This window comes from Puma concolor, chromosome B2 (genome assembly GCF_028749965.1).
Source record: "Puma concolor isolate L17-30 chromosome B2, mPumCon1.1.hap2, whole genome shotgun sequence".
In the NCBI taxonomy this organism is placed as follows: domain Eukaryota; kingdom Metazoa; phylum Chordata; class Mammalia; order Carnivora; family Felidae; genus Puma; species Puma concolor.
The window spans coordinates 4,114,764-4,136,530 of NC_141671.1; the positions used below are offsets into that span (position 1 = coordinate 4,114,764).

At 45.1% G+C, this 21,767-nt stretch overlaps 3 protein-coding genes across 3 annotated transcripts; all 3 read left to right on the forward strand.

Moving 5' to 3' along the window:
- Nucleotides 1-10,565: 10,565 nt before the first annotated feature.
- Nucleotides 10,566-11,101, forward strand: H2AC4 (H2A clustered histone 4). The gene has a single exon (XM_025917039.2). It carries the CDS (start codon nt 10,621-10,623, stop codon nt 11,011-11,013), a length of 393 nt encoding a protein of 130 aa, XP_025772824.1. The 5' UTR covers nt 10,566-10,620; the 3' UTR covers nt 11,014-11,101.
- Nucleotides 11,102-11,936: 835 nt separating this feature from the next.
- On the forward strand, nt 11,937-12,455 carry H3C2 (H3 clustered histone 2). Its single transcript, XM_086706069.1, has one exon. The coding sequence runs from the start codon at nt 11,990-11,992 to the stop codon at nt 12,398-12,400; it is 411 nt and encodes a 136-aa protein (XP_086562195.1). The 5' UTR covers nt 11,937-11,989; the 3' UTR covers nt 12,401-12,455.
- A 4,429-nt stretch (nt 12,456-16,884) lies between these two features.
- On the forward strand, nt 16,885-17,296 carry H4C2 (H4 clustered histone 2). Its single transcript, XM_086706071.1, has one exon. The coding sequence runs from the start codon at nt 16,935-16,937 to the stop codon at nt 17,244-17,246; it is 312 nt and encodes a 103-aa protein (XP_086562197.1). The 5' UTR covers nt 16,885-16,934; the 3' UTR covers nt 17,247-17,296.
- The last annotated feature ends 4,471 nt before the right edge of the window (nt 17,297-21,767 follow it).

The following is a 21,767-nucleotide window of genomic DNA, read 5'->3' on the forward strand; positions in this document are numbered from 1 at the left end:
TCTTCAGAGAGGCAGTCTCTGAGTAACAAAGCAAACGAGCAAAAAATAACCTGTCTTACCTTCCTGATTCTCCTTTCAGTCATGGAAAGTCTTCGTACCTTCCGGTCCAACAAAGGTGACCTGGAGACAGGAAGAGCTGAATTTGTAGGGGAGAAACACTTTCTGGACCCCCTGTTATCTGTTTGGGGACCTTTCTTCTCTTTTCCAAATTCTCAGCCTCCCTCCAAATGAAAGGTCTCCCAACCCCCTCTGTCTGCCCATCAACCATTCAAAATAATTTCAAATAGACAAATAAAAATCTACTGTAATTCCATTATCCGGGACATTTTTGCCCTCAATCTTCCGGAAGTTTTACTTTGTGCAAGTCTATATGGACAGGTGTATAAATGTAATACAAGTGAGAGCATACCTTCTGTTATCCTTTTAAATTAATAGAGATCTTGTTGCCGGGTAAACTGGGAAAACTCGGGCCCTGAGGCCTCGACTGAGCCGGTCCCAAAGGAGTCGCCAAAGGTTATTGGTCTTGTCAGGAGACAGAATCCAAAGACAGACACAGAACACAGCGGCGACACGAGGGACACAAGTGGGAGAGTTTGTGGAAGTGAAAAGTACACTCTTGAGATAGGAGTAGGAGAAAGCTCCAGAGAGACAGCCAGCTGCCTCCCTGGGGTTCGGGTTTCTTTCTTTTATCCTAGGTGTTAACTAGGATGTTCACTAGGGATGAAAAGCGGGGTTTCAGGCCTTTTTTTCCTAATTTGCTCAGGGGCTTTCTGTCAGTTCGCCGCCATTTTGGGCCTGTCTGGTGTGACGGGCCTCTCACTTTCCAGATAGCTGGCCATGACTTCCTCGTTGCTGACCTCCAGGCATCCTGTTGCAATGTAACTAACTGCCTACTCTAACAGTACCAGAAGGAGAGCTATTGTCAGGCATACCTGTTTTTTTTTTTTAATCTGAAAGGTTTTTCTGTCAGGCAGAGCAAACATCTGATTAACCAAACATCTACGCTTACCTTTCTGTGAATTGCCCCCTCCCCTTTGAAGCCCCAGGCCCCTATCCCATTTCTTAGCTCACGATGGCCTACAAGCCTCAATTGCCTGACGGCCTTTGTGAGGACGTTTTGGAGTGAAGGGGGAAGGGGGGTTCGGAGCCAACGGACAAGCAAGAATTCTTGAAGACCTCTTTGGTGCAAAAAGGTGATTTTATTAAAGCAGGGGGACAGGACGGGTAGGCAGAAAGAGCTGCCCTGGGGCTGTGAAGAGTGACTGATTATATACCCTCAGGCTGGGGCGGGGTGGGGTTAGGGGTAGAGTGTATCTCTAAGGAATTTTGGAAGCAAATTTTCTAGGACCTTGAGGGAGTAGCTGTTGTTAGAAAAATGTCATTTATTACCGTTTAGTGAAACCTCAGTCATGAGACCTTCAGATGTATATCAGGGCCCATAAGCTGAGAATATAATTGCCAACATATACTTGGGGGTTAAAGATAAAGGAGGTTTGCAAAGGAATTTTTATGTGTTTCAGGAGACTTACAGGATCTTGGGGGGTCGGGGTAATGTTAAGCTAAGGCTCTCTTTTGCCCCCAGCAAAGTGTGATCATTGAGGCAGCTGAGCTCCCAGAGGGAGGTCACTCTGCCGGTTTCATGGGCTTGTCAATGGGGTGTAGACAGTAAGGAAATTTAATTTTTCATTTGCCTTAGTTTCCCCCATCACCATGGCAAGCACTTAAACCCCCTTCCATCTTGATGAGGGTGATATTAGGGCTCCAAGAAGTGGAGTCTATAGGTTTCTGGGAATTAGGCTGTGGATAAGATTGCCTTTTTCTTGTAGTTTACTAAGCTCTCCATAAACTGAAGGAGACTCCTGTCCCGCAGGACTGTGATCTCCACGAGTCAACCATCTGCTTTCTTTCTTTCCCCTGTTCTTGGGTGGCCAGGAGTGTCCGAGGAATATCACACATATCCCACCTGGGGTGGGGGGTGTGGGGGCAGAGGGGTGCTGTTAGCCTGTACTTTGCCCTCAGCTTGCCCCACACCCCCTCATCATTTGAGTCTCCTGTCTTTGCGGGGCTCTCATACATAAGAAATTACATTTGTTTTTCTCCTGTTAATCTGCCCGGTGTCAGTATAATTATTAAACCAGCCAAAGGGCCTAGAAAGGAAGAAGGGAACGTTTGTCCACCTCTGCATTTTCATTGCTGGTTTACAGATGAAAATGAGTGGCCGTGCCACTTGTTGGGGTCTATGTATTTGCTAACTTTTTGTCTGGTCCCTCTATCAGTTGTTGATAGGGGTGTTGACCTGTTTACCTCTAACCGTGGATTTGCCTGTTATTCCACTCGGCTCACCCATTTTTTTGCCTCATGTATTTTGCGAGGCTGTTATTTGGTGCTTATACATTTAGAATTGTATGGCTTTCTTAGTAGTTTGACCCTTTTATCGGTCTGTAATGTCCCTTTCTATCTCTGGTAACTTTCTTTGCTCTGGTTTACTTACCTGATTAGGAGAGGCAATCCTGATTCCTTTCGTTGATATTTGTACGGTTTCGCTTCTCCTACCCTTTAATTTCAACCTGCGTGTGTAGTTCTATTTCAAGTGAGTTCCTTGTAGACAGTGAAGGGGGACATTATTTGCCACCCTAAAATATACCTCTTTGGTGTAAGGATTACCTTGAGTGGATTATTTATTTCTTTAAGTAGCAGACATTTAAAAAGATTTGAAACCCCAGAAGTTAGTCATTTGTGAGAGAAGTTTACATTTACCAGGGAAATCTGCATTTGTAAGAGTGTTTCCCTCTCTGTACTGGGAAAAGGATGACTAAAACTAGGGGGACCCATTGGACAAGGCAAAGATCTAAATCTGCCTAAAGATTTAAATCTGGTCAAAGATTTAACCATACCGGTTAAATGTGCTTTGCCTGGTAACTTCCCAGAACTGGCCCCCCCACCCCCACCCCCAACATCTTTTGTGTTTAGCTGGAGATCGTATTTAAGGCGGTGGCTTGGGCCATCTGGGGCATTACTCAATACTTCCTGGATCTCTCCCCTGTATACAGGAGGTACACATGTTATTAAACCTCAGTTTGTTTTTCTCCTGGTAATCTTTTATTCCAACAATAAGGGGTGTCTCAGCCAACAACCTAGAAGGGTAGAGGGAAAATTATTTTTCCTCCCTTATAATGGCGTACATTTGCAGCACATTTTTATCCACTCAGCCAATCTCTGTTTTTTAATGGATGCATTCAGATCATATATATTTAGTGCTATTATTGACATTGATGGGGCTCAGGACCTACTACCCCAAAAGATGGCACCTTGACATACTGAATATCTGAAGCCAAAGGAGTTTGGGAAAACAGCAAAAGCGAAACTTTGACCTCCTCTTCCCTAAAGACAGGATTAGGGAAACATGCTTATTACCAGAAACAGGGAATTTAGGGCCAAGAAAGCTGTATGAACAAACCTTGTTACTTCTTCACCATTTACTACCCAATGCCCAAACCCCTTTGTCTTTTCAGTCCTTTACAAAGATGTTTCATTGTAAAAGCTTCCTACTCTGGTCACTTTAGGTTTTCATTTTTTTTAAGGAAGGCTCCCAAGTACGTGTAAAAGTTCTAATAAAATGTGTATGCTTTTCTCCTGCTAATTTATCTTTGGCACTTTCGTTATCAGACCTAGGGAGGAGCCCTAAAAGGGTTGAGGAAAAATTTTTCTCCCATACATGTTAGGCCTTAAGTTTGCCATTTTAGTTTTTGTTTTCTGGTGTTTTTTTGTCTGTCTGTTTGTTTGTTTGTTTTCCCCCTCACTGTTACCCACTTTTTGTTTTCTAGGTCTGGCTTTCCTGTGGGCTACTTGAGTATTTTCTTTAGACAATTTGATTCTGATTCATTTATTGTCTTTGGATAGTTTTTTAGTGGTTGCTCTAGGTATCACATACACATAACATCACAGTTCACTGGTATCTACATGTTACCAGTTCAACTGTACCAAGCTTCTCTCCTTTTAAATAATTTACCCTCTCTTGTTTATAATATAATGATCTGAAATATTTCCTCTCTATATATTGAGAACCACATCAGATAATATTAGAAATTTAGCCTCTAAACATACTTTAGAAGATTCAAGACAATTGTGTTTACCCATATTTCTTTTTGTTGTTCTTCCTTGTTAATGTTCCAAAAATATTATATCATTTCTTTCTTCCCCCCCCCCCCAAAACTCCCTTCTGCCATTCTTCTATGGATAGATAACACTGGCAGCAAATTCTCATGCTTTACTTTATCTGAGAATGACTTTATTTCCCTGCTAATTTCTCAAGGACGTGAAATTCAGAGGGACAGTATCAGTTCTTTCCTTTTAGCTCTTAAAAATATGTGACCCTTCCTTTTGGTATGTGGTTTCTGATGACAAATCTGCTACCATTTGAGCTGATTTTTCCCTTTTACATGGGTTTTGTTTCTGTTGCTGTGTGTGTGTCTGTGTGTGTGTGTATTTTTGTCTTTAATTTTCATAGGTTTGATTATGTGTTTGGGTTTATTCCACTTGGGGTTTGTGGAGCTTCCTAAATCTGTAGGTTTATGTCTTTTGTCAAATTTAGAAATTTTTGATTATTATTTCTTCAAATATACTTTTCCAACACCACCCTCTTTTCTCCTTGGTCCTCTGAAGACAAGAATGCTAGGTCTTTTTCATCGTTCTACATGTCTCTGATGTTCATTTCTCTCCCCAGTCTATTCTCTCTCCGTTGTTCAAATTGGGCAATTTCTATTTTTCAATCTTCAGATTCACTGTTTTGTCCCTATCTTCTCCATTCTGCCGTTGACCCCATCCATGACCCCATCCATGGAGCTTGTTATTCCAGGCATTGTATTTTTCAGTTCTAAAACTTGAATTGGGTTCTTCTTTTATTTCTATGCTGAGGCTTTCCCATCTTTCACTTGTTTCACGTGTGTCTGTCATTGCTCATTGAAGTATTTTTACGATGGTTGCTTTAAAATCCTAGGTGGATAGTTCCAACATGCCGAGAGGGCAGAAGTGCCCCATCGTGGCCGAGTAAGGGTGGAAGTCCAGGATCCCCATGTGGCCTCTGACGGAGTTTGAAGTGGGGTTCATGAGCAAACGGCCAAGAAAGAATTCTTGAGATGTCTTCAGCACAAAAAGGCGACTTTATGAAAGCATGAGGACAGGACCGGTGGGCAGGAAGAGCTGCACGGGGTTTGGGAGGAGCGACTGATTACACACTTGCAAGTTTCACCGTAAGTCTCCGAGGAATTTCTGGATGCTGAAAGCAGGGTCTCACAGGACGATTCAGCTATTGTCCAGACCAGGTTGCTTTTAGTTTTTAAGGAAGTGTAAACAGTAAGGCATCAAGGCAGCCGTGAACTTCTTGAGGGGTGTTACACCTGCAGGTGTCTGACATCCAGCAGTGGGCTGCAGGCTATAAGGGAATGGAAGTTAAGCTACATTTTTCTTGTCTTTGTTTCCCTCGTCAGCCTCCACGGAAACCTTATAGGTGGGGCATTGGGTAGTAAATGGTGAAGAAGTAACAAGGTTTGTTCATACCTTGTTGGGAGATGTAGGATGTTTTCCATGGTGTTTGGCTGGAGGAGAGTAGTTACTTCTTAAGTTCTCCACTTTCTAGGTGGACCTTTGGTCTTTTGGCTAGAGATACAGGGTTTTCTGGTTTTGTGTCTTTATTGTTGTCGTTTGTTTGCCTTCCTTGGCATTTCTAGATTGCCAGCTTCTTCAGCACCACGTCCAGGATAGATGAGGTAAAAAGAAAACCCAGGGAACACACAATATCTTGTTCCTCAACTTTCAAGGTCACTTAGCCAGCCTACCTTCTCGACACCCTTTGGCCGTCTTATGTTTAACGTACATGGGAGGTCCCGGGTTGCTAGTTGTACTTCGCAGAAAGAATAGGGAGAACTGTGTTTTACTTCACCTTGGGCCAGAAATAGAAGTTTTTATGCTTTTGAAAAGTTTTTATACATTGCTTCTATGTGACATAAGAGAGGTTTCCAGCTACTATTTTCAAACTTATTTCTACAAAGAACACACCCTGCGTATTAAATAGATATTTACACTTAGTAGATTAAAAAAAATTGAACATAATCATTCTCTTTTTAAAAAGTGGCTTTTGGAGGACTGGAGATGACTGGCTTTATAAGAATTCTGTCAGATGAATACAACGTACAGATCCGGATCAAGTCAACTTGAGCCTTCTTTCAAGATTTCTGGTCATTGTTAGGTTCTTTTTTAAAATGAGGGATCCTGGGGCGCCTGGGTGGCGCAGTCGGTTAGGCGTCCGACTTCAGCCAGGTCACGATCTCGCGGTCCGTGAGTTCGAGCCCCGCGTCAGGCTCTGGGCTGATGGCTCGGAGCCTGGAGCCTGTTTCCGATTCTGTGTCTCCCTCTCTCTCTGCCCCTCCCCCGTTCATGCTCTGTCTCTCTCTGTCCCAAAAATAAATAAACGTTGAAAAAAAAAAAAAATGAGGGATCCTTATGCCTCCTGTCTGTAACCAGTGTTCTATAATGTGTGTAATGTAAACAACAGGTGGCCCTCAGAAGAAATTAATGAATTAAAAGCACTTACAGCTGTAACTCTTGCCGTGTTCAGGTGAGTGACAGTCTACTCTAGGACATACTCTTGCAAATGCTTCCATTTGTCGGGGAAGAACAACTTGTCTCTACACTCATAGGGTCTCCAACTCGGTCTAGGAATTCAACTGACATAGACAAATTAATGGGATAAAAGCCTACAAGTTATAATTATTACTTTTTGTTTACATGCACATGGGAGTTTTCACAAGAAAAACGAAAATCCAAAGAAGCTCTAAGAAGGTAATGCTTCTATACTGTGTTGGACAAAGAAGGGTAACTTCAGAAAATGTCACCGGTGAAGGGGCTGGGACTAGGGAGTTAACTGGGAGATGATGTTTGTTTGTACAGATTTCTCTGAGCCTCAACTTCCTGTCCTTTGCGAGAAGAATGACTCTTTGCTTCCGGTAGAGGGAGGACTTCTTTAAGGAAAAGAAGGTAGACAGTGAGACTGTCCTTGCTGTTGCTCTTTTCTTTAACTCAAACTACTCAATGTGCCAGAGCAGCATATTTTGGGATGGCATGTTCTGGACTTCATCAACAGTAACCTCAATGTCGGCTAGTTTTTCTCAAGGGTATGTAAGGCACATTACACTTTTTTTTATTTGTATCGAGCAAAGAACAGACATTTACTTCCTTTCATGGTCATACAAAACAATATGCATCAAAGTGTCCTCTCCAGGCAGTAGAGTTGTTACTGAGGACATTACTTTTCTCTCACATTTTTGTGGAAGCGTTTACCCCCACCGTCTCTCTCCCCAACATCTGCCCTGCACGTTATTTTTCAGTCAAGTGCCTACAACTTGCCAATTTTGAGAACGTGCTGATAGGGTTTCATCAAGCTGTTCTACTGTTGCAGACAGTTGTAGTGTTGTGTTTGCTGACTTGCGTGACGCAGGGTCACCTAGATGACTGGAAGCCTTCTTCTCATCCCCGATCTGATGGGGTATGGATTCCTGATGCTGCGAATGTCTGCACTCCAGCTTCTATTCTGCGGTTTTGAAACAGGCCTTAATCTTGCCTCTTATTTTACCTAGCACTCTACATACCCCTTCCTCCATCCAAAGTGACCTACTTTATTCAGGAAATTAGAACAGTCCTACCTCTGGCCCTTGGCTCCTGACATTCCCTTGGCTTTGGATGCACGTGGGCTTTTATGGGAGCATTTACTCTTCCTGCTCGGCTAGCTTCTTCACCGCTTTCAGGTTTGAACTCAAACCTGAAACTCATACCCGAACTCATACCCTCCTGGTGAGGCTCTCCCTGACCATCCCCGTGTGTCTCAGATATGCCCTTTTCCTACTTTGTCTCCATGCCGCTCGTCACCAAAAACCGCACTGTCCTCTTCTGTGCATTCAGCCCATTGTGCACCTTGCCACGCTAGGAGGGCGTCACCACAAGGGTACAGTTTTCCATCTGCCATGGACACTGCCATGTTCCGTGGACCTGGAACTCTCTGGCATTTAGTCGGTATTCAATGAGTATGTGTGGAATGAATGCTGAATACTCACCTCCCTCATGAACTCTCTTGACCCTTCTGATTCGCAGTGATTACCCCTCTCTGCCACCCACTCTCATATCCCTGATTGCTTACACCTTCATTTTTGGAGGCAGAATACCCTGTACTATTTAATCTTCAGACATACAGTCCTTCTCTTTTCAAAAAGTGTCAAGTCTTTGAGGCAGAATTTGAGACCTTCTATATCTTCATCTTGCAAAGACATTGAGCCAGTGGTTGTTGTTTACTGCTGTGATTGACACTGAAGATAATGATGAAAAATTAAAAGGAGAGTGAATATTGTCAAGAGAAGAAGTCCTAAGTGTCTGAAGACTTAAGAGAAGGCGAAAAACAAATGGAAGATGCACATCTTGACTCTCCTGCCTGGTTCCCTGGATCAAAGGATGCTTCTCTGACCGTTGGCTTATGAGTAGATTTTTCTCACACATAGGTCCGTGTTCCTTTTACCATCCTATTTGGGACTCAGAAGACCTTTAGGCTTGAGTCCGCAAAAATTCCTGAAATTACTGTTCACCTTCCTCTGGGCCCCATCAAGGTCTATCTTCTGGACCATAAGAGGAAAAACACCAAGATTCCTTCCGGCAGTGTCTCTCGATGTTACTATATTCCTTGACATGAGCGCTAAGACCAGGCAAAGACTGCAGTCATATAAACACGGCGTTTATAATACATCATCTTTTTTGTGTATTTCAGTGTTGTGGGGCATTTGTTCCCTCATTTCCTAAAGGTCCCAAGACTTCTTGTGTTTGCGTTTCAATGTTTCGGCCCTCTAACCACGAGGGGTGCAGTATGCTATGGATATGGAGGATGACAGAAGAATTTTCTTTTTTTAAAATTTTTTTTTTTCAACGTTTTTATTTATTTTTGGGACAGAGAGAGACAGAGCATGAACGGGGGAGGGGCAGAGAGAGAGGGAGACACAGAATCGGAAACAGGCTCCAGGCTCCGAGCCATCAGCCCAGAGCCTGACGCGGGGCTCAAACTCACGGACCGCGAGATCGTGACCTGGCTGAAGCCGGACGCTTAACCGACTGCGCCACCCAGGCGCCCCAAGAATTTTCTGAACCAACCAAGTGTTGTACCCGAGTGAAAAAATGGAGAAGGTGGGAGTTGGGAATGGCAATGGGGGCAATGAGGTTCCTAACCAGGAGTTTGGAGTCCTTGGTCCTGACGCAGTTTTGGAGTGGTGGCGGGGTCCGGAGCCGATGGCCAAAAAAGAATTCTTGAGTCGCCTTTGGTGTAAAAAGGGGGGAGTATTAAAGCACGGGGACAGGACCCGGGGGCAGAAAGAGTTACACTGGGGTTGTGATGGGTGACTGATCATATACCTTCAGGTTGGGAGGGCGTTAGGGATAGCGTAAGTCTCTAAGGAGTTTTGGAAGCAGGGTTTCCAGGACATCGAGAGGCTAACTGCTGTTAGCAAAAGGTCATTTATTACTGTTTAGTAAAACCTCAGTCATGAGACCCTTCAGATGTTTATCAGTGGACCATAAGCTTGGAGTATGAGTGCCAACATGTATCTTGTGATGGTAGAAATAAAGGAAGTTTTCAAAGGAATTCTTATATGTTAAAGTAGACTTACAGGATCCTGGGGGGTAGGGTGAATGTTAAGATAAGATTACCTTTTGCTCTTAGCAAAGTGTCATCATCCAGGCAGCTGAGCTCCTAGAGGAATGTCACCCTGCCTATGGCAAAGGCTGTAGGCAGAAAGGAAAGTTAGTTTTTCATTTGCCTCTGGTTCCCACATCCGTCTCATTAACTCAGTGTGAGCCGGTAAAGACCAAGACACAAAAAACTCACAATCGGGGTCTCTAAGTTTTGCAATCTCTAAAATGAAAACAGTACTCTACCTACCTTCAAGGTGGTCCCATAAGACGTCATGTGTAAGATAATGATTTACACAAAAGACCTACTGTCTTGAGTCAGGGAGAGGATGGGCCAGTTCTTGCCTTGAGTTTTCATTGTTCAGACACTTTTCATTGTTCAGACATTGTTAAGGCTTGGGCTCTGACAAAGAATTGTTTGTTTCCTTTCTTTCTGTTACTTTGTGAGGTCCAAAGATTTAAAGCAACTGCTGGAACAGATGTACTTTTTAAATGTAAACTATTTTAGAAATTGTTCTGTTTATTCCTTTCCAGAAACAGTCACAATCCTGGAAAAGGAAAAAACAGCCAAAAGACAGAGCAATGAGGACAATCATTCCTGCTTCGGATTGGATTTTAAATTCGTATTGTTCAGAAAATCAAATTGTTTCAATTATTAGTGCTAACGTAAAAGCTCTCCACGCCAGATTACAATGGAGTATTCAAAACCCTCCCGCTAGGTGGAGGGCTTTTATGCAAATGAGGGATGCTGATTATGCTTTTTCATTGGTTACTTGAAAAGAGCCAATGGGAGACTTGTATTCAGCATACCTGCCGTTAGTATAAATACTTCTCTTGCTCTCACTGTGGCTCTACACTGCTCGCGTTTTCTTTTGAAGGCGTTTGCTTCCTTCTTTGCTGGTGATGTCTGGACGTGGAAAGCAGGGTGGCAAGGCTCGCGCCAAGGCCAAGACCCGTTCGTCGCGGGCCGGGCTGCAGTTCCCGGTGGGCCGCGTGCACCGCCTGCTCCGCAAGGGAAACTACTCAGAAAGGGTGGGGGCCGGCGCGCCGGTGTACCTGGCGGCCGTGCTGGAGTACCTGACGGCCGAGATCCTGGAGCTGGCGGGCAACGCGGCCCGCGACAACAAGAAGACGCGCATCATCCCGCGCCACCTGCAGCTGGCCATCCGCAACGACGAGGAGCTCAACAAGCTGCTGGGCCGCGTCACCATCGCGCAGGGCGGCGTCCTGCCCAACATCCAGGCCGTGCTGCTGCCCAAGAAGACCGAGAGCCACCACAAGGCCAAGGGCAAATAAGCTGATGACTTTTTTTCACACAGGGTTTTTTCCTGATCAAGAGAAAGTCCGCTTAGCTACTTAAAAAGGCTCTTTTAAGAGCCACCCACAGTTTCCTTTGAAAGAGCTGTGCTTTGAACTATTAGCGTTTAAAAACATGGGAGGTGAAATGTCACAATTATACCTGGAAGGATTTGCCCCCACAGAAATGCTTTCACAGTTGTGAGGCTAAAGCAACACGGGAAATTAGTGTAAACGTTGCTAACCCCATTGATCGTGTTTAACCGTGTAGGGCGCATTTTTAGTCCAGAAAAGGGCATTGCTATGTTCCACAAATGAAGTTTGAAAGTTTTTCGCAACGACAGTAGCTTGGAGAAGGAAATAATAGTGAAAGTCCCTAGATTCTTAAGATTCTTCATTTTATGGAACATCCATTAAAATCCCAGTTTGTGAAGGCATGTTTGCTGAAGCAGTGAGGCTAAGTCCTAGTTCCTTGATAATTCATGCTTGCAAACAGGGAGCATTTTACTAACTCGCCACAATATTTGTGCCACGCCCAGGAAAATTCTGAATGTCATTTTAGAGGCAGCCCATGTATTTACCTAAACACCTGCAGAATATCTTGATGGTTTCTCTCTAAAAACAACAAAACATCCATTGGAAGTCCCTATGTGGCTTTGCATGATTACCTTACTTTACACTTTAAAATATCTGCAGCTTTCTGTGCAAGATTTTTGTTCACAGAGGCTATAGGAACGAAAGGGTAAATAAATGACGTCAGAGTAACCACATTTAAGGGCGGGGCTTAAGATTCACTCACCAACCTGAAAGCAACTCTTAATCCGGGCTCCCCGCACGGAGCTGGACCAATCCGAGGAGGGCGCGGGAACTTTTGAATGCTCTTCGGTCCAATGGTTGGCGGTCCGGCTGTATAAAAGAAGGAGGGCTGTGTGCCTCTCACCGCTTTCGGTGAAGACGCTCTCGGCTTGCTTGGGGAATGGCTCGCACGAAGCAGACAGCGCGCAAGTCGACAGGCGGCAAGGCCCCGCGCAAGCAGCTGGCCACCAAGGCGGCCCGCAAGAGCGCGCCGGCCACCGGCGGCGTCAAGAAGCCGCACCGCTACCGGCCCGGCACGGTGGCCCTGCGCGAGATCCGCCGCTACCAGAAGTCCACCGAGCTGCTGATCCGCAAGCTGCCGTTCCAGCGGCTGGTGCGCGAGATCGCGCAGGACTTCAAGACCGACCTGCGCTTCCAGAGCTCGGCCGTGATGGCGCTGCAGGAGGCGTGCGAGGCCTACCTGGTGGGGCTCTTCGAGGACACCAACCTGTGCGCTATACACGCCAAGCGCGTCACCATCATGCCCAAAGATATCCAGCTGGCGCGCCGCATCCGCGGCGAGAGGGCGTAAGTTCTTAACGAAGGATCGCCGATCTTAAACCCAAAGGCTCTTTTCAGAGCCACCCAATTAGCTCCACAAAAGTGGCTGTGAACCTTTAGATGGTGTTTAGGTGACCATGGCCATACCAAGCATTACTTGAAATCTGGTTGTTCTGATGGGACTTCTACCCAGCAAAAGGGGTCCGTTTTTGAAAACCATGTGACAGACTGCATATGATCCGGTCAACCCACTTTCCTAGACTATATCGTGTGCCTTTACTGAAAAGGGGACGACCTTGAACCAGTAGCCGGGTACATGAACTGCCCACTTTGAATGTGCCTAATTTTGCCTCTAAAAAATTTGAGCTTTAGATTACATCCCCAACTATCAGGAAACACTTAGAAGATCATATAGCGTTTACACTATACAAAACTCTACAACCTTCAGAGCAATACAGAATACTGAATAATGACAGCTCCAAATACCAAAGGCTTCGCTTCAGTTTTCCCCACACCTTTGCTCTTACCCCTAATACTTCTGGGCTACATCTGAGATGGGAGTTGATGCATCGACCTAAATCAGGTGGACAACCATCAACAAAAAACAAGATTCACCTTGAATTGTGTGGTTTGCTTGGATTGCTTTACATTCCTGGATTCTGATAAAACAACTTTGACTTTACAAAATATTTGTATTTTTCTAAGTAATAAGATTGGATGTTTCTATTTGTGTGTGTGTGTGTGTGTGTGTGTGTGTGTGTGTGTGTGTGTGTACTCGCGTGTGTCATTGCGTTGTATTTTTATTTAAATTTCCAGGCTCTCCTACATGTAAATGTCTGGCACAGACCTTTGTTATCCATGTAAAAGGGCTGTCAGAGGCATCAATGATGCCCTTGGCTTGAGCCAGGGTCTGTCCCCCTGCCCCAGCCCACATCTGGGCCCCAGCTGAAGTCAAATTTCTTGGTTTTTCTTATCGCTGTGCTGGCTTTTATGTACATTGTTTGGCTTTTTCCTCGATATGTTTTGCATCTGTTAGAAAAGGGGTGTTTAAGGTACAGGGCCTGAAAGGATAGCTTTAAAAAGGTACAAGTGCCCATTGCTGTCTGAGGGTGGGATGGCCAGGGGACAGTGGCTCAGATTGGCTGCCCCTGCCCTCCCCCATCCCCTTCCCAGTCAAGGAATGTGGATTTGGTTCTAAGTCTTCATTTACTTGAGTCCCTCAACAGAAAAACTGCCCAGTGTCTGGTGAATAAGGATAGCACTATCTTAGAATCCATAACGTTGTTAATCTTTCTGCAGGAGTATTCTGGAAACTGGAAGCACAGGGCAGCATTTAGATATCAGATTGCCCACATTCAAATCGCAGTGTTACCACTTACCGTATCGTCTTGACACAAATTGATTTCTCCATCATCAGAAAAATAGGGAAGAACACTACCCACCTTAGTGGGTATCATAGTTACTGGGATCGTAGAAGTTGATTTTTGGACACGTGGCATTGGAGAAATGCTATGAATTTTCCTGAGCTGCGTGTGATTCTCCCTTAGACTCTAACATTTCTTTGAAAATTGAAATAAAAACTCAAACTTTCCCCTCTAAATGTCCTTTTCATTGGGCATGACTTTATTGAATAGACTCGGCCCAGTTTGGAAATGAAACTTCAGCAGGTATTCTAAAAGCAAAGAATGGAGGAAATTCAGTCATAAATATTGCAAATATTTTGTAAAGTCAAAGTTGTTTTATCAGAATCCAGGAATGTAAAGCAATCCAAGCAAACCACACAATTCAAGGTGAATCTTGTTTTTTGTTGATGGTTTTCCACCTGATTTAGGTCGGTGCATCAACTCCCATCTCAGTTGTAGGCCACAAATGTTAGGAGTAAGAGCTAAGGTGTGGGGGGGAAAAAAAGAAATTTACTGAATATATTGGAAGGGGAGCTGTGCCCACATTTAATATCACTGCATGAAGCATTTATTACTTTCTATTAGCGGAGTGACTATGGTCATGCTGGAGGGAAAAAAAGGCTTTTAACATACAGATTGTATTTTTTAAATGGCTGTTGGAAGGTCCTTCATGAAACACGGTGTTTCTTTCCCAGACACCATGGTGATACGACACCACATGCTGAAATTCACCGCTACTACTGCTGGCTCTCGAACTTTGGGTTTATACAGACTTTCAGAAGAGAGGAGGAGGCCAAGGTCAGGGTGTATTTTTCAGAGTTAAAGATTTAGTAGTAGCCCTTCCAGTCATCCCAGTAGAAGTGACTTACTAATCCATGAGTGTCTGAGGTTTAACACCAAAGTGGGAAGTCAGTGTAGAAATGTGAATTGTACTCCAGATTCGGCTGCCGGAGAGCCAGGAAGGAACATTACTTGTCAATGCCCCTTTGGAAAGGGCGCCTAGGGATATTCTCAGGCAACCATATTTAACATGTCGTGTATGAACAGAAAAACAGCCTGTCAGTCACTAGGTGAATGAATAAAGACGGAGTCTTACATAGAGCTGACAATACGGATTCAAAATGCATGTGTCCCCTTATTTGCAGAGTTTTATAACAAATACAACACAGTACTGTAAAGGTTTTTCTCTTCCTTATGTTTTCTTAATAACATTTTCTTTTCCCTGGTTTACTTTATAATAAGAATACAATATATAATACATATAACAAATACATATTAATAGACTTTATGTCATCAGTAAGGCTTCTAATCAACAGTATGGTATTGGTAGTTTGGGTGGGGGGTGGTCACAAGTTATATCTGGATTTTCAACTGTGCAAGAATCAGCCCCCCAAGCCCTGCATTGTTCAAAGGTCATTTGTATATAAAATGGGACATTAGTCATACCAAGAATGAAATCTTGGTATTCACAACATGGATGGACTTAGAGGGTATTAGGCTAAATGAAATAAGTCAGGCAGAGAAAGACAAATACCATATGACTTCACTTACATGTGGAGTCTATAAAACAGCATCGATGACAACAGCAAACATAAATATAGAGAACAAATCGGTAGTTTAGGGGCGAGGGGTAAGAGGCAAAGAAGGTAAAGGTGATTAAGAAGGAAAAACATCCAGTTATACAATAAATAAGTCACAAGGACGAAAAGCACAGCATAGGGAATATGATCATATTGTAACAACTTTGTATGGTAGCGACACTTATCATGATGAGCATTTCATAATGTATATAATTGTCAATTCACTACGTTATACACTAGTATGTTATTGTAAGTCACTAATACTTCAATTGAAAAGAAAACAAAACCAAAAAACCCAGAATCCATCAATGTCTTGTACTTTATTAAATGTTGTGATTAAAAAAAAAAAAAAAAAACAAACCTTCGCTATTATATACGTATCTGTGTTGCCTATATTGTCACGAGTAAAAGCCTGAAAGTGAAGGCTCAGGGCAACATCCTAACTCCAGACAGGTTCTTTAAGCAACAATACCAACTAAAAACCAGCCATATTTATGTCTTTGAGCCAATCTCTGTTCTAGCCTTCTGCTTACGTTAGGTAATTTCAATCTTTACAAAAGTTCCCTGAGTACTATCATCGCTCCACCTTAACAGATAAAGAAAATGAAGGGCAACTTTACAAGGTCACACCGCTGTAATAGAGGAAAAATGACTTCCCCTGCCCTTTTGAGTTTCTGGCCTAGACCCTGCCATAAAAGGCATATTAAGGACAGAAAAACAGAGGTTTAATGATATATATACCTCAGGTATACATGGGAAAGAGAGACTCTGAAAAACTGAGAACACCTGAAAAGGCCCAAGCCACCCCCTTTACATACCATCTTCCACTAAAGACAAAAGATGTCATGCGGGAGGGGCGTGCACAGGGCGCCGGTTATGGGCTCCCAGGGAAAGGATGGTAAACAAGGCAAGGTTGTTCTGCAGAATCAAGGCCGGGCTTTCTCCATGGACAAGTTTCTGTGCTGATCTAGTCGTCCTTCTCTTTCTGGCACAGAGAGGGAGACACAGATTGAGATCTCCTTCACAAATGTGAAATTCCCCTTAAGAAAATGTGAGTTCTCCTCTGGTTTTAGAGATTCTCCTGCGTCTGGTATTTCTCTAAACTGCTCAGAAATAGCCCTTATGTCAGACAGGCCTACGTGCGGGCGGCGTATACCTTACCGTTCACACGCACGGGGCATGTTTGGGGAAGGTGTGTCTGAGCTCCCCACTCCTATTTTGGGGTGGCGTCCTAGGGTACCCTTCCCAATCATCCCCTTCTGAAGGAGAAAGGACAGCACTTGCTTATTTAAAAAAAATGAGCCCCTGTGAACATTCTCACGGGAAGATATAATTTCAGATACAAATCAACGGTTTCAGAAAAATCTAGAGCTTAAAAGTGAAACTCCTCACTCCGTTCCCTCCCCCACACCGCCATTGGCTCTCAGCCCAGAGAGGGGCGGAGCCCGGCGTGCGGTCGCGGCGCCTCGGTTCCCGCCCGCGCGTTCAGTTCTCAATCAGGTCCGACGACGGCTTATAATAACGCCGGTCGGGACAGTGGGGCCATCGCTGTGATTTACTCACAGAACGTGCTTAGGCAGCTATGTCAGGCCGGGGCAAAGGCGGGAAGGGCCTAGGCAAGGGGGGCGCCAAGCGCCACCGCAAGGTGCTGCGCGACAACATCCAGGGCATCACCAAGCCCGCCATCCGGCGGCTGGCCCGGCGCGGCGGCGTCAAGCGCATCTCCGGCCTCATCTACGAGGAGACCCGCGGGGTGCTCAAGGTGTTCCTGGAGAACGTGATCCGGGACGCCGTCACCTACACGGAGCACGCCAAGCGCAAGACGGTCACGGCCATGGACGTGGTGTACGCGCTCAAGCGCCAGGGCCGCACCCTCTACGGCTTCGGGGGTTAAGCCTTCGTCACCATTTTTTCTCCATAAAGGTCCTTTTCAGGGCCGCCCACTTACTCTCAAAAGAGTTGTTCGCGTCTCCCTCTTCCACTCCAGTTGCGCTCCTGTTGGGAAGGCTCAGCCGGCCTACCTGCTAAGGCTTCGGCTTTCGTCTTACGCATAAACAGAGCAACACTCCATGCTCCCTGCTACCTCTCCACCAATCAGCTCGCAGCACAGTGCGAGGTGCAGGCCGCGGGCCAATCCGGAGCAGGGGCTGGCCGAGGAAAGCCAATGGGGAGGCGTCTGAAGTCCCCGGCCCACGGCTTTCTGGGGAAGGAGTTGGCCTCCCCCTCGTCCCTTTCCCCCAAGAGGCCATCCTGGCCGGCTGCCGTGCTTCAGTCGCTGTCGAACGCGTTGGTCCGGGGAGGCTCCGGTGAATATCCGTACTAATTCCCAGAGCGTGCTCCAGCCTCTGGAAGCCAGGGATGGCCCGAGAAGGCTCTTCGTTGTGTGATTGCCCCCAGCGATGCCCGGACAGAGGACGATACAGGCTTTCCCCGCCCGCGCTGGCATCCGCCACCTCTATCTCCGGGGTTGGAGCCGGTGAGGGTGAGGTCGGCCCACAGCCTTCCGCAGACGGTGTCTTTGAGCTTAAGATGCCTTGGCATTGCAGGTTTGCGTCCGCAGGCCGCGCGCCTTCGCTAAGCCTTTGGCTTGGGGAAATTGCCATTTACTAGATTAAAGGGAGTCTTCTTATTCAGGTCTCTGGCTACTGGGAGCCTTGAGGTCTCCAACAGGGTGCAAATTCGAGGGGCTGAGGGAGAAAGCCCCCTCCTCAGGTCACTGGCTCTGGTGACTGTCTTGAACCTTCCCCCTTCTTCCCTTTGTCCGGTTCATTTCCCTCCTGCCTCCTGTATAAATTCTAAGGTTGTTGGGGCACCTGGGTGGCTCAGTTAAACGCATCTGACTTCTGCTCAGGTCATGATTTCAGTTCGAGCCCCGCGTCGGGCTCTGTGCTGACAGCTCAGAGCCTGGAGCCTGCTTTGGGTTCTGTCTCCCTCTCTCTGCCCCACCCCTGCTTGCGCTCTGTCTGTCTCTCAAAAATGAGTAAATATTTTTAAAAATGTAAGGTTGTTTTATTTTAATGAACGTTTCAAACATGGTTATAAAAAGTTTTGAAGTTATGTCCTCCAATTGGTAAATCACAACGGAATAGTCAGCATTGATTTAATGCTTAAGAAATATATTGACATTTGCTTAAAACTGCTGGCTGGTTACTCTGCTAACATGTCTCTCTGACACAAGAAGATACTTGAATAGGCAATTGGAAGATTCTTGAGTTCCAAGTGAGAGGTCTGGTTTAGAGAAAAATTTGGGAAACTCCCACCTGTCAATGGTAAGACAATGAGATCAAGATTTTCAACACCATTTATTACTGTACGTTGTAATGGTAAATGAGTGGAAATATAAATTGTTATCAGAAGGGACTGGGGCGCCTGGGTGGCTCAGTTAGTTGAGCGTCCAACTTTGGCTCAGGTCATGATCTTCCGGTGTGTGAGTTGTAGCCCCGCGTCCGGCTCGGTTCTGACAGCTCAGAGCCTGGAGCCTGCTTCGGATACTTCTCCCTCTCTCTCTGACCCTACCCTGTTCATGCTCTCTGTCTGTCTCAAAAAATAAATAAATAAATAAATAAATAAATAAATAAATAAATAAATAAACATTAAAAACTAAAAAGAAGGGATTGGATATCCTTGAAGCGGTGGTCTGAGTGCAGGCTGCTATAACAAAAATACCATAGACTCTGTGGCTAACAACGAATATTGATTTCTCACAGTTCTGGAGGCTGGGAGTTCAAGATCAAGGTCCTGGAAGATTCAGATAAGATTTGGTGTCTGGTGAGAACCCATTTCCTTGTTCATAGACCTATCTTACTGTGTCTGCAGATGGCAGAGGGAAGGACCAGAGAGCTTTCTGCGATCTCTTATTATATAAAAGGCACTAATTCCATTCATGAGTGCTCCACCGTCATGGCCTGATCACTACCCAAGTGCCCGATCTCTTAATACCATCACATTGGGGGTTAACATTTCAACATACGAATTTGTAGGGGATACACACAGCCCGTCATAAATGGGCTGCTATGGAGACCTACTAAAGGATAAAGCAACCTGGAGTGCATTTTGGCTCATTTCTTGGCCCCTTCTCTGTTCTTTGTCTCACTATTGATTTGCTCTGTGTTCTGTGAAATAGTTGCTGCTCAACAGGAGAACTCCATGGCCTAGCTCTGAGTGTCCCGCCAGCTTGTAGTGACACTTAAAGGCTGTGAGAGTGTCAGCTTCTCTCTCAATCCTACTGGTTTTTAGCAGGGTGGCCTTAATCACCTCTAAAATTTTATCAGTTTCCTTCCACCCACTTCGAGCTTCATAATGAAGCTTGTCACATATCCACCTGTATATCTGATATATCTACTTGAATATCTAATGGACATCTCAGACTTGTCCACATTAGGTATCTTAACGCATAAACCCCAAATCTGTTCCTCCTTCAGTATTCCCCACCTCAATAGATGGAACTCCATTCTTCCGGGGGCTCAGCCCAGAAAACATGCGGTCCTGTCTGAGCTCTTTCTCATAACTTTCATCCAACCCAGTCAGCTCTATCTTCCAAATCAATCAGAGCACCTTTCCCGACATCCTCTGCTTCTACTCCTGGACAAGCCACAATCACCTTTTTTCCAGATGACTATAATGAGTCCTAACTAGTCTTTCTGTTTCCACTTCTGATGGCTAGTTTTTTTCTCAGCCACACAGAAGGAGTGATCCTTTCAAAAGATGTCGTGTCCGCCATCTGCCCAGAACATTCCAGCAGTGTTCCTTCTTCATAATAAAAGCCAGTGTCTTTGTCACAGCCTACAAGCACAGTAGCCAATAAGTCCAGCTTGCCTGAGTTGGAGGGGTTTCTGGGATATGGAGCTTTCAGTGCTCAACCTTGGGGAAAGTCCCAAGCAAACAGGATGAGTTTGTCACGCTACCTAAGATGGCTTTACGTGATCTGGCCCCCGGCCACCCTCTCACCTCACTCACTCTCCCATTTCTTTGTCCTCACTGGCCTCTTTGCTGCTTGTGGAGTGGAGCAAGCATGTGCCGGGCTCAGAGCCTTTGTCCTGATTTTTCTTTCTTCCTAGAAGTATCTTCTGGTGTAGGAGAGATAAAATTTTACCTCTGCTTTCTTAGGGGTTTTAGCAGGCCTAAGAATTAAATTGACATAAAACAGGTTCATGGGAAAAGAGCATACAATTCATTTATATGTACATGAAGACATATATATTTTTATCTATAGTCATTGAGGTACACCAATGGGTTTTCCGGGACAAAGGTGCCCTCCTAAGGAAATGAACACCCAAAGAAGCAATTGGACTTGAACACTTATGTACCGAGCTGGACAAAGAAGAGTAAACTGTGAAAACAGAACAAGGCAAGGGGGCTGGGGGCCGGGCAGTTAATTGTGGGAAAAAAACTAGGAAGATAAGCGTTAGTTTACAAGGTTTGTACAGAGTTCTCCCCAGCTTTGATGATCCAACGTGGCAAAAATATGACTTTCCTCCTGGTAGAGGGATGATATCTTCCATATGGGGATTTTCTCTCCTGCTTTTCAGGAAGAGAAAGGAGAGGTCAGAGTGCTTTTCTCGCACCTGTTTGTTTTCCCAGTGCCTTTAATCTTGATGTCAGGCACATAGTTTGTGTGGCATGTTCTGCTGTCACTGGACATAGAGTGACATGCTGCATGGCTGCAGACTCCATTCAGGCCTCTGCTCAAATGCCCTCTTATGAAAAGAGAACTTTCCTGACCACCCTATGTGAACGAATACCCCCTCTGCTCATTCTTTCAATTTTTTTTTTTTTTTAACGTTTATTTATTTTTGGGACAGAGAGAGACAGAGCATGAACGGGGTAGGGGCAGAGAGAGAGGGAGACACAGAATCGGAAACAGGCTCCAGGCTCTGAGCCATCAGCCCAGAGCCTGACACGGGGCTCGAACTCAGGGACCGCGAGATCGTGACCTGGTTGAAGTCGGACGCTTAACCGACTGCGCCACCCAGGCGCCCCTCTGCTCATTCTTTAAAATAGCATATGTATCCCCACCCGTATCGCTGTATATTTATTTTGTTTGTGGTCCTGTCTTCCTCAACTAGAATATAATCCTGTGACAGCAGGGGCTTTGTTTTGTCCCTGAGATGTTCCCTAGCTCCTAGAACGGGGCTGAGAGCTAACAGGTATGCAGGTTTGTTGTGGAGGGAGAGGAAAAACATTTTTCCTTCTGCTCTTCTAAATTCTTGACTGTGACCTCCCTGCAACAAAAAAGACACATTAACAGGAGAAAAACAAATTTAATTATATACAGATGTACAGGAGCCCCCACAAAGATCTGGGATTCAAGGAAGTGATCAGAGCAGGAAGCTTTTATATCTTTTTAGACAATATGTTTCTAAAGAACAGAGAAAGTGCTTTTGGGCTAGGAGTAAAGAAGTAACAAGGTTTGTTC

Coding starts and splice junctions, on each gene's coding strand:
- H2AC4 (XM_025917039.2), top strand. CDS start 10,621: ATGTCTGGACGTGGAAAGCAGGGTGGCAAGGCTCGCGCCAAGGCCAAG.
- H4C2 (XM_086706071.1), top strand. CDS start 16,935: ATGTCAGGCCGGGGCAAAGGCGGGAAGGGCCTAGGCAAGGGGGGCGCC.
- H3C2 (XM_086706069.1), top strand. CDS start 11,990: ATGGCTCGCACGAAGCAGACAGCGCGCAAGTCGACAGGCGGCAAGGCC.